Below are 13,232 nucleotides of genomic sequence, written 5' to 3' on the forward strand. Positions count from 1 at the left end.
AAAATTTTAACAATAAAATTAAATTATGTATTTTTCTTTCCAGTACATGTCTTTAATTAAGAAAATTTTCATTTCGAAATATACATTTTTAAGAATATTATTTAAATTTTATTTCTTCTAATTTTTATTTAATGTAATTTTTAAGTATGTTAGTATGTTAATTTTTAAGTATGTTATAATTAAAATACACTTATTTTAATTATATTATTTAATTTTAATTTTTTAGGAAAACCAATAATCCATTACAACACAAGTTTAAATATGAAAAGAAAATTCAAGTCTTATCAAGCAGTTATGTATCCATGTTCAGTATGTGGATCTAAGTTTACAGAAAGAGGAAATTTAAGACGTCATCAAAGAGTTATGCATTCTGATGTTCCATCTTTATTTAAGTGTCGAGTTTGCAATCGTTGGTATAATAGGAAAGACAATTTGAAAGTACATGAATTTACAGTTCATGGTTTACAATTATGATATAGAAACTTTAAATAGATTATAATATATATAAAGGCATTTTACCACTCAAAAATTGGAATCATCTCTAGCCCGCTTTGTGAGGTAATTTAAACTTGCATATTCTGAAAAATAATTCCTGTTGCATTTATATTTTTGAAAAAAATCAAAAGTGTTTAATTGTGTAATAATATTTGTCAATATTCTTTTCTTTCATGAAATGAATGTTTTATTTATCATCGTTTCTTTTTCCTAAATCTATTAAATCATATTTTAATAATATTTTATATATCTGAAATAAATGTTGTAAATTCATTAATATTAATACATAGTAATATATATATAAATTTAAAATGCAACTGTATAATGAAAAATTGTTTACTAATAATGTTTTAATACTTATTTATATAGAAATGCCATTTTTAACATTGTGTAAAAAGTGTAATATTATTAAATATTATAGTTTGCTACTTATTTTTATTTATTTAAAATTAGTTATTCTTAAATAAAGCAGTCATTGTACTGTATGTTTCACAAATCTTTACTGAGATAAGTAGCAAGATTGAGTCTGTATTAGTATTTGAAGGGTACAGGTTATTGGCAGTCCAGAGGGGGACTAAGGGGCCCTGGCACCATCCAAAGAGAAGGAAAACAAACACTAGGAAATATTCCAAAAATCTTTTCCTAATTAAAATTCATTTTTTCATTTATATTGTGTTGTGTATTATATTTCTGTACTACTAATGAATTAGTGGTCATATAAGGTGGGAATTTTATTGAATTTGCATTAAAAATGTTTTTATCCGTTCAACTTTGCTCCTCCAAGATTAAATCCTGAGTGCACCACTGGTACAGGTTATATGAATTTCACAGGATCAGAAACATGTCTCAGATCTTTGGATTATATACTATTTAAATATTCCAGAGTCACATTTGTGTCATGCACAGCTTTTGGCCAAGATTCATAAAATGTGAATTTGATGTCAACAAATAGTTGAATGATTATATTTGGATACAGTAAATATTATACATAGTAAGTAGGAGATTACTCGAGGAGATTGTTCTATAGATTAAAACATCAAAATTGATGAAATAAAGAAATAAATGAATAAACAAATCTCTTGAGAGAAGTCAAAAATTATTTTCAGTATCTAGCTTTTCTGACTAATAATTGATCAGTAATAACATTTATATAATAAGTTGGCAAATGTTGCATCTAAATGTGAAGTTATATTTAATACAGTAAAACCTCACTAAATTAACACCTGTGATGAAGATCCAGTGTCCAAGTTAATGGGGTGTCCAGGTTAGAGAGGTGAGCATTTTTGCAGACATGTACTGTACAGTACACTCTTGCATGCATACCACATTTACTGCACCTATGTTTTGTGAAATGTAATGAAAAAAGTATCAGTTTTTAAGTTATCACAAAATTGTACAAATCATGTATAGTATTACATTAACATGTATTTTCAGTTGAAAATGCATGTTAATATAATACTATACATACATTTTAATATAATACTATGTTACATAGTTCAATAAAGTTTCATTAAACCAGCTTGTAAGGTATGAGTTGTAATGTCTTGTCTATACATACATAATATTAATTGTACCAATATGACTTTCTATGAAAACACACTGATATGCTACAATTATTTAAAATCAAATTATCATCTGGAAAAATAATTTTCTTTGATTCTGCAATCAATGGAGATATACATAAAGGTATTCATGTGTACAGTGTTTATTGTACAGTGTGGAAAAAAAATAAACATATGTTTATTTTTTCCGCAGTATTCTGTTACAAAGTTTTATAATACACCCAAACTCCAGCAACAAAGTGAAATGTTTACAATGTTGAATAAATGTTTTTAGTGGTCTTAACCTTCATCTTCAGGTTCTATATCTTTAAAATGTACTTCAAGATCAAGCACATCACTAACACAAACTGACCAATCAAGACTCATAAGTACTAAATTTTAAAGATTCCAACACACATGGAATTTTACTTTTTGAAATTAAAACATTCTTTACAAGCATTGTTCTACATTTGAAACACTATAGAACCTGATGATAAGGTCTTAAGACCACCTAAAATGTTTGTTCAACATTGTAAATATTTCATTTTATTGTTGGAGTTTAGTGTATTACATAAGTTTATTGTTTCTCCAGTTACAATAGTGGTATTTATAGAATTCTGTTACTTGGGATTGACAAATTTGTCAGTTTGGACTTTCTCAGTTCCTTTTGTATTTCTCTCCTAATCTCAAACACCTTCTTCAGAGTGATGGTTTGGTGCTCTCTGTGATGATCATCACAGCATTTTCACATAATTTTGCAATAATATTTTTGAGAATACTCTGAATCATTACTGGAATAACTTCTAGATGTCTCTAGAAATGACATGTTATAGCTTTATGAGGTCCAGGCAAATTTGAATTAAGGGACTCCAAGTACAGTGTTGACTTCAGACATTTTTATGTAGGGGGATTTTTTTGGGAGAAATATTTTCTTATAGAAAATTGGTCTGTGGCTCTCTGCTGGTGGGGCCCCAGGCAATTATCTTTTTTTTTCCCATAGGATAACACATCACTGCTAGAAGCATATAGAAGCTATTCCTGTCAAATGCATGCATCTTTGAGATGTTTAAATAACTAAAGTATGAAGTCTGATCAGTTTTTGAGATCTGATATATCATTCTGTAAGATTTTTCTCAAGATGATGACAAGCCAATATAATTTCTGGATTTTAAAGCTTAAGTGTACAGTAATACCACGAACTTATGCAATAGGTGGGACCGAGCAATAACCGCATAAGTCGGGGTATAATTTTGCATATAAATACATAGAAATAATTTTTAATTGGAGCCGGAAACTAAATAAAACAATAATTTAGAAAAAAATGTTTAATAAAATCTTAGATAATACATATGTATAACGTATTATATTATTATAGAATTTTTCACAATTACTTGATTATCACACCATAATTTTAACATTGTTTCCATGTCAGCAATAATACCGTGATGTTTATGAATGATGCTTGAATTTAAAGATTGAGCATTTTTCACAGTTTCAAGAATTTCTTCTTTACCTTTTATAATTGTTCTGGCCATCAATTCCGGTAGATCAAACTTCTTTGCCAATTCACAAATTTTCATTTTTGTACCGAAGTCTTTATTAATGTTAACTTTACATTCCAAAGATAGTTTTTCTTTTTTTGTTTGATACAGAAGAATTAGTTCTACTTCGTTTGGATGACATAGTCAAGTCTCCGTAGATAAAACAAACACAGAAATAAATAACACAAAATAAATTGTAGCTATGCGTCGATTCCGTGCGACATTTCCGAACATGTAAGCTGAACAATAGTGTGGGGGCGTGAGTAATCGAGAGTTGCGTAGCACTCAAACAAAAGACGAATCGGCGAGATTTGAAAATCGCGTAACTCCAGGTTTGCGTAAGTCGAGGTATTACTGTACTATAATAGTTGCATACTTGAAGATACATAACCAAACGATCGCCTTAAATAATCAAGCTATAAATAAAGTGTTTGTTTGGTTATGTATGTATGTATGTATGTATCTATATATATATATGTACAGTTGACCCCCCCTATAACATGGTAGATATGTTCTAGTTTTTATGAATCCATTTTTTATGAGTCCAGCCAATCACAGCCCGGCACATATGCAGTTTACGGACTACAGCTGTTTGAAAGGTTTCTTCCATAAATTAATCGATTCTAGACAATTCGACACAACATTTCCAAAATACATATAATATTTTGGGAATAATCCATATACATTATGCTATAAATAAAAAATTGTAGGATTACTTACCAAGTGTGCATCGTTCGACTACACCATTGCTTAAACTTGTTTTCATCGTAGAGCTTGTCATCGAATGGTGCTTGCATGCTTCCCGATAAATTATTTTTTTTGCAAAAAATTTGCTGAACTTTGGAGACATCATTAATATAAATATAATTTTTATGGGCGTTAAATAATAAATGGTTTTTAGTATGTCCGCTGCTCATTTAAACTCAACGGTTTGTACAATATCCGCTATTAGTCTAGATTCGACCAATCCTGTCATGACACAAGTCGGCGATGACGTTTTACCGAATTATAGGAGTTTTTTTAGCATGTTTGTACGAATACTGTCACAATTTTTTCGTTGTCATATAGGAATTTAAACTTTAGGAACCCATGTTATAGGAGGGTCAACTGTATATACAGGGCTTTGGGATGTTTGATATAATGGCATACCTTTTGTGATGCACCTTTTTGTGTGAACATGGACACAATGATTTTATTCTTGAACCCCTTTTCCTCCAAATTCTCTACCTTTACAATAACAGTCTCCATGTAATGCCATCTATTGGCTAAGCAAGCAAGCTTTAATTTGTCACTAAGGACACGTTTGTTTGGAAATTCTAATTGGTAACACTGCGCTAGTAGTGAATGACATCATCGGTCATAGCTGGTTATTCTGGTTGATTAGCACATTTTTAAACACACTGGTTATTTTATGATGTTCAACATGGCAGAAAGTTGAGAGGACATGTTATTAATTCTATCATTGCTCTCTGATAATCAATTCAGAATCGTATGACAATGATGATTCAACAAGTTCATCAAAAGATGAAAATGAACTTATAGAATTTTTTTAACAAGTATTAGAGAATAATTTATCTTCGTTTAGTTTATACTGCAAAAGCAATAATTTCACAGCATTTGTTGGCTATTTTCCGTGCTGTCTTGCCTCATCTGAAATTTGAGACAACATGGCTATCTGATCTTGGTCACTTTGTGTTACGGAAACAAAATGTTTTTTTATTTTCTCTAAATTTTTAAAAACATGGCCGTGTTTGTCATGCAATACAATGTGTCCACCATCTTGTAATATAATAGAACTGTTATAACTGCTGTCACCATGGTTACTTTGGTAAGTACCATAGGACAACTATTGATGTCATAACAGTGATTTTTAAATGCAGTTGGTTATTTAGGTCACATTTTCTAAATGCCTTGGTAACTACTGACAATTATCGGTAACACCAATTACAATTTCCAGACGTGTTCTAGGTGTTATTTAGTGTCCAACTCAAAGTTGCCACCAAGAAATGACTAATATAGAAAATTGCAAAGATATGACAGGCAATAAGAGATGTTAAAGGGGTTAGTAAGGTATCCAGTTTAGGGAAGAAGGAATACATTTTAATATTTGTATTTTCTCTATTGCAAGGGAAAAGTGTCCAAGTTAGTGGGCTGTCCAGGTTAGAGAGATGTCCAACTTTCAAGGTTTTACTGTGCTTGATTTTAACATATCATTAGTTTTTTGAAATTCTTGAAACTGATTTTGCATTTGCTTTAAAATAGTCCTCAAATCACTAACTTTCATTATTAAATAAAAATAAATATAATTTGACAAAACTAAAAAGTATTATGAAAAAATATCTTTTATGATAAAAATATAAATGCCTTTCTTACAGCTATATAAATATACATGTCAATTGTAAACCCGATATCTTAAGCAAATATACCTACAACTGCCGTAAATGATCAGGCTATATTTTGGATATATAATTATAGATTAGAAATGAATTTGGCACTAGAGTGACCGCACTCTAGTGCCAAATTCATTTCTAATCTATCAACCGATCATTTATGGCAGTTGTAGATGTATTTGCTTTTTTACAGCATTATAATAAATTATATAAATTACTAAAGTAAGTATCATCATATTTTGTTGTATTACTTCTTTTGCTAAACATATAACATCTTTTATTTTTAAAAATAAATTTAATAAGCAATAGAGTTTCATAAATTTACATTGTTCAAAAAATTTATTCTGAATATTGTTATTCTGAAAATTCTAACAGTATGGTGGAAAAACTTTCAAATAAACCAAGATTTTTTTATTTAAACAAATTTATTAACTGTTTTGTGTTACTGCTAGATTTTTGAGTTTAGTGAGTGAACTGATAAATACAGTAAGACCCTGCTTAACACTGACTTGCTTAAAACTCATTAAATATAATGCAGTCTGCTCGAAGCCTAAGATAAAAAGCTCAAAATTTACACTGATTTAAATTATTGTGGAATTTCATTGATTCATATATAATACAATTATTTATGAACACGAACCAATCAGAAAAAGGTGGAAAAAAGGTGTACTTTCTTTAAATCTATGTTTGTTTGATGCAACTTTGGAAAAAATGTAACATCATGGATGCCATAGGCAATATCAGCTTTGCTTGGCAAGAATTAACTGATAAATAGTGCAATTTAGTTTGCTCATACAGATGTGGTTAATAGGAATAAAAGATAGCAATATTTAGAAAATTTATTGCCATTTATTAACAGAAACCTTATATTGATCTATAATATATCAAATTAAAAAAAAAGCACACATCTTTCAAGAAAACTTGTTCTTTGCTACACTTGAGTAAAGACTTACATAAACATAATAGAATACTCATAAATTAGCCGGTTTTGTGTGTCACTCCATGTACAATTACTGTTTGCCTGTTCACCCTGCATTTTTGGTGACAAAAACTGGTATTGTGCACCTCTTATCAGGAGCATCACCTTATGGCCCAAACATGACACTCCTCCCCCCTTAGTCAGTAACATAATCATCCAAATATTTTGGGGGTCCATCTAGGCCGCTTGACTTGTAATAGTGCTGGCGAAACTTCTTGTGACAGTTCTGATGTTGCAGACTCCGAGAATGGGTCTGGTTTAGTTAAGTCCTCTCACTCAGGTTCTGGTGGAATATGATGCTGTCTAATTTGGTTGTGATTCTGATGGAAACTATGGTCTTCAAGTCCATAGCAAGGTTTGGCGGGTTATTCTTCCAGGAATCAAAGTAGGACTTTCAGATGTATTATAATTCAAATAAAAATCCAGGTCTGATTCGGTAAATGAACAAATTGGTTTATTTTGGAGGAGCTTGCCTCCTTTTTTATCCACATCTGAGCAACCAAATTGGAATGAAGGCAATCCAGACAGATCTTTGGCTACTGGTCTAATAGCAGCTCTGTTAGACTAATTCCTGTCATAGTGGATGGCATTGTGTTGAGTAAGGAGGAAAGATGCCAGTCATTGGTACCAGTCTCCTTTTATGATTCTTTAAACTTGTTCTCAGTTGTGAGATGGATTGCTCTAATTGGCCATTGCTTGATGCATGGTAAGGGACAATGATAACTTGCCAGATCTGATTTCTTTCCAGAAATCTTCAAAATTCAGATGATGTTAGTTGGGAATCATTGTCAGAGACCACAGAATTGAGTAGCCCATGAATAGCAAAAAGCACACCTTTTGCACACCACCTTGATTGTGGCCCCAGTGGTTGTTGACATCATGCAATGCCCATCGATCCATTTTGAATGTGCATCTACCACTATAAGGAAATTTTCTCCTTGGAAGGGACTGGTGAAGTCTATATATAGCCTTGATTGGGGTTCTTTGGAAACTACCAGGGATAGATTGGAATCCTTGGTGGGTTCCTTTGTTTGTTCTGACATTCATGGCACTTGATGTAACTCTCTATGCACCTGTCTATTCCTGGCCACCACACACAGCATCTCACGACAGCTTTCATTTAAATGATCCTGGGATGTCCCAAATGTAATTCCTCCAAAATAGTGTTTTTCCCTGATGGATGGATGACTACTCTTTTGCCCCACAGGATACACCCATTATGGATGGAGAACTCATTATGGATCTGGTAGTAATCTTGCAGTGGAGGGGCTTTTGTGGAATCTGTCCAACTTTTAATACCAACTGTAGCATACACATTCCACCATTATGAGTCAAGCGATATCTGAAGCATGTAAAGGAGGATTCAGAAGTTGTTCCATAAACAAAATTTCAGCAGGAGAGGGGGACTCATCAGAGTCAACTTAGGCCATCTGCATTTGCAACATCTTATCCAGGTTTGTCTACCAGTTTGGTGTTCTAAACACTATGCTAATCGTCCGATGTTGTAGAGAATACTTCCAGTCGATTTTTTTGTATCCCTCTCTTTATTTACAATATATATATACAGTAATGTACAATATTACAGCCCGACATCGTCGAAGATTTTAAGTCGTTTGTGTTGCGTTCGTTTCCAATGGCTGTTCCTTGGAAAGTGAAGTGACCAGTTCAAAGTTCACGTTTTTCTTTTTTTGCGCCCTCTATCGTCAGAATCGGCCCGTAGCCGACGGGCGCCACAGTTCTCCCCCCCAGTGACACCGATATAGGGATCAGAGGTACCAGGGGTTGAAACGGACTTGACGTCCTGACCGGGTCGTGGTGGTTGGTGCTTGCGTCGGTGTGACAGGATTGCTTGTGTTATTGACCGGTGGAGTGGACGTATTGTTTGCATTTGTATCGATGAATGCTGGCTTGAGCCGATCTACGCTGATGACAGCTTCTCTGCCTTTTATTAGTACGGTGAAATGTTTATTGGATCGTGTAAGGACTTGATAAGGGCCATCATAGGGAGCTTGTAGGGTTTTTTTTACAGAATCGTTTCTAACGAATACGTGGGAGCATTCCATTATTGAGGGATGTAGAAAGGTGATAATTTTGTCATGTGCGGACGTTTGGATTGGAGAAAAATTGTTCATAATATTGCGGAGGCGCTGAAGAAAGATGGGCTCAAGGGAGTTATTATTTGTCGGTTGTATGAAGTCGACAGGTAAACGTAGAGTGGTTCCATATACCATTTCCGAGCAAGTGCCCCCGACGTCGGGTTTAAACGTGGAACGGAGCCCGAGTAGAACTGTAGGGAGACTTTCTGTCCAGCGGTTGTTGTCACTGCATCGCAGGGCTTGTTTGAGTGTGCGGTGAAAACGCTCTATCAGCCCATTTGATGATGGGTGATAGGGTGTTGTGCAGATTCGTTTGATTCCAAGGAGGGCAGTGAGTGACATGAAGAGTTGGGACTGAAACTGTCGCCCCTGGTCAGTTGTTATAATGGAAGGAACTCCGAATCGAGCTACCCATGTTGATATGAATGCTTTTGCTACCGTTTCTGTTGTTATGTCCGGGATTGGTGTGGCCTCTGGCCAGCGTGTGAATCGGTCGACACATGTAAGGAGGTACACGAATTCTTCTGATGGGGGAAGTGGTCCTACGATGTCTATGTGTACGTGGTTGAATCGTTGCTTGGGTAGGTCGAACTGTTGTAGTGGGCTTCGAATGTGGCGGTTGATTTTATTCCGCTGACAAGTTATGCATGTTCTGCACCATTGATTGGTATCCTTGAGCATGGCTGGCCATACAAAGTGTTCCTGAATTAGTTTCCGGGTTGCACGAGTACCTGGGTGGGAGAGATTGTGGACGGAATTGAAGACTTCACGGTGAAAGTTAATCGGAATATATGGTCGTATCCTATTATTTGACGTATCACACATGATTTGTAGTTTGGAATTGAGAGTGAGAGGTTGTAGCTGTAAGGAATATTGTTGGGTAGATTGTAGTTTTTTAAGCTCTTCATCGTTGTTTTGTTCCTGTGCTATTGCGGTGAAGTCTAAGGAAGAAGATAGCTGGATGTTGTTGATTCAAGAGAGAGTGTCAGCTACTGTATTGTCAGCTCCATGAATATGTCTGATGTCAGTGCTGAATTGCGCGATGAAATCAAGTTGTCGGAGTTGTCGAGGAGAGCAGGATGTAGATTTTTTATTGAGGGCAAAGGTCAGTGGTCAATGGTCAGTTAGAATAGTGAAATGTCTTCCCTCGAGGTGATGCCTAAAGTGTTTGATGGATGAATATATACCTAGGAGCTCTCTGTCATAAGTGCTGTATTTTCGTTCTGCATCGGACAGCTTACGAGAGAAGAAGGCAAGCGGACGTGGGCCTTGGTCGGTATGGCATTGCAGAACGGATCAAATGGCAAGGTCCGATGCGTCGACCATCAAGGAAAGTTTGCTATTACTCGGTTGAAATGCAAGCGTGGCCGCTTTTTCCAAGTCGGATTTGCACTTGTTGAATGCGGTTGTCATCTCTTCGGTCCACCGGATAGTGCATTTGTCGTTTTTTTTGCTCCCTTTCAAAATATCGTACAGAGGTGCTTGGATAGCTGCAGCATTTGGGAGAAAGCGATGGTAAAAATTTAACATTGCCACGAAACGTTGTAGTTCAGCAATTATTCATGGCCGTGGAAAATTTTTAATGGTTTGAACTTTCTCAGGTGAAGGTTGTATGCCAGCGGGAGTGATTAGGCATCCAAGGAAAGGTACTGAGGTCTGACCAAGGACGCATTTCGATGGGTTCAGGGTAAGTCCGTATTCTTGAAGTCGTGTGAAAACTTGACGAAGGTGTTGTAGATGTTCATCCTTGTCTACAGATGCAACCAGGACGTCATCAAAATATGGGACACAGAAGTTAAGTTCACGTAGCACTTGGTGGATAAATCGTTGAAAGGTCTGTCCAGCATTTCGCAGTCCAAACGGCATGAATAGATACTCGTATAATCCGAACGGCGTAGTTATGGCAGTCTTAGGTACGTCCGCTGGATTGACTGGTATTTGATGGTAGGCTCTTGCTAGATCTAGGGTGGAAAATATTGTCTTCCCATGTAATAATTGCATACAGTCTTGTATGTGTGGCACAGGGTATCTATCAGGGTGAGTAATTGCGTTTAAGCGGCGATAATCCCCGCATGGCCGCCAGTCTCCATTTGGTTTTCTTACCATGTGTAAGGGACTGGCCCATGCACTCTTTGATGGCTGAATAATTCCCTGTGCCATCATGAACTCAAACTCTTTGCGAGCGGCGAGAAGAGTGTCTGGAGATAGACGACGTGGTTTGCTAAACACAGGTGGACCCTGTGTTTCTATGTGGTGGTAGACCTGAGCCTTTTGTTTTGGTTTGTCCAATCTTGATGGATTAGTGATATTAGGGAATTGGGCCAAAAGTTTGTGGTATGGTGAGTCGCCAGACACGACTGTGATGCTGGTGGAGGCTGGTAGCTTCTTCGTTGTCATCCCTTTGGATGTAAGCTTAGTTGTGGCATCTATCAAGCAATTATGTTTTACGTCGACGAGTAGGTTGAAATGTTTTAAAAAATCGACGCCCAGGATGGGTTGAGCAACATCAGCGATGATAAAGGGCCAGCTAAAGGTTCGACGAAGATTTAAATTTATCGTGAGTAGTCTGGTTCCATATGTTGAAATTTGAGTGCCGTTTGCTGCATAAAGGGTGAGTTTTCCTGGATGGACAGATTGAGCTGAGAATTTTTTTGGTATGACTGATACGTCTGCTCCTGTGTCGACTAGAAAGTGAAGTTTGGATGAAGGGTCGGCCATAAAGATTCTATTGACTTGGCATTTGCTCTCTGTGGCCACAGGGAGCTGCCTGTCTAGTTTCCCGATTTTTGGAATGAACAGGGTGGGGTGCATTTTTTTGCATTTGCACCAAAGTTAGTGTGGTAAAAACATAAGCCACCTTCTGGTTCTTTGTAATGGCGTCGCTCACAGGATGGACTTCGTCCGTGCGAGTCCTGGCGATTTCGGAAGTTGTATCTTGGGCGATGTTGGTATCTTGGTGCTCGTACCAGGGTAGCGAGTTCATTCACTTGCAATGTTAATTCCTGTATTTGTTTCTCGATTGGATTGCTAATAGAGAATTGTTCCTGTTGGCTGATTGGCGTGTGGTTTATGATGGTAAGTTCGTGTATTTTATCAGCCATTGTGGCGAGTTGTGGCAGACTTTCATTCGAGGCTGCCAGAATAGCTTGGATATTTCCTGGTAGTCTTCGAAGCCACAGCGATTTTAATAAGTCTTCACTGAAATGACCATTGGCGAGGTCACGCATCTTAGTTAATAAGTGTGACGGGCGCTGGTCGCCTAATTCAAGTCCTTGTAATAGTGTTCGTAATTTGGACGTTTGGCTTTCTGAGTATATGTCGATCAGTTTTTTTTTTATAGTGTCGTACTTGTTGTTTTCAGGTGGCTTGGTCACCAGGTTGTGTACCGATTTTAAGATGTCCGATTCTATTGTTGAAATAACGTAGTAATATTTGGTTATGTTGGCAGAAACATTAGCGATGGCGAACTGGGCTTCGAGTTGGGCAAACCAGAGAGTGGGATTGTTCTTCCAAAATGGAGGTGGCTTGACTGCCACTCGAGAGATTTGCGGAACGTCGGCTGACTCCATTATATCAGTTGACGAAATTTTCCAAAATAAAAATATAAAATTGTTACTGACCTTCTTAAATTACAGGAAATAATTAAGTTTCGTTTTTCTGATCTTGTGGCTGTACGATGGAGATGGATTGTCCTTGTGAGGCACGTGTCTTCTTTGTTCGGGTCACCAGTTTTGGTGTTCTAAACACTATGCTAATCGTCCGATGTTGTAGAGAATACGTCCAGTCGATTTTTTTGTATCCCTCTCTTTATTTACAATATATATATATACAGTAATGTCCAATATTACAGCCCGACATCGATCGAAGATTTTAAGTCGTTTGTGTTGCGTCCGTTTCCAATGGCTGTTCCTTGGAAAGTGAAGTGACCAGTTCAAAGTTCACGTTTTTCTTTTTTTGCGCCCTCTATCGTCAGAATCGGCCCGTAGCCGACGGGCGCCACACCAGGTTATCAGGTTATAGTTATAAGCTTGAGATATGATTATTAACCTTGTCATACATGGAGACATTATTTGTGAAGTTAGTTTATCTTGTGAAAGAAAGCCAATTAATGGCTTGTGGTCAGTAATGTGAGACTAATCGGGGGTAGGATGTTTACGAGTTCTTGACTCTCCTACCTCTTACTTGACTTG

General features: G+C 36.1%; 1 protein-coding gene across 1 annotated transcript; it reads right to left on the reverse strand.

Moving 5' to 3' along the window:
- Positions 1–11,779: 11,779 nt before the first annotated feature.
- Positions 11,780–12,797, reverse strand: LOC111641469. Its single transcript, XM_023387640.1, has one exon. The coding sequence runs from the start codon at positions 12,609–12,611 to the stop codon at positions 11,814–11,816; it is 798 nt and encodes a 265-aa protein (XP_023243408.1). The 5' UTR covers positions 12,612–12,797; the 3' UTR covers positions 11,780–11,813.
- Between the last annotated feature and the right edge of the window lie 435 nt (positions 12,798–13,232).

The sequence above is a fragment of the Centruroides sculpturatus genome, unplaced genomic scaffold (assembly GCF_000671375.1).
Source record: "Centruroides sculpturatus isolate CEXI.00-Female unplaced genomic scaffold, Cexi_2.0 scaffold1593, whole genome shotgun sequence".
In the NCBI taxonomy this organism is placed as follows: domain Eukaryota; kingdom Metazoa; phylum Arthropoda; class Arachnida; order Scorpiones; family Buthidae; genus Centruroides; species Centruroides sculpturatus.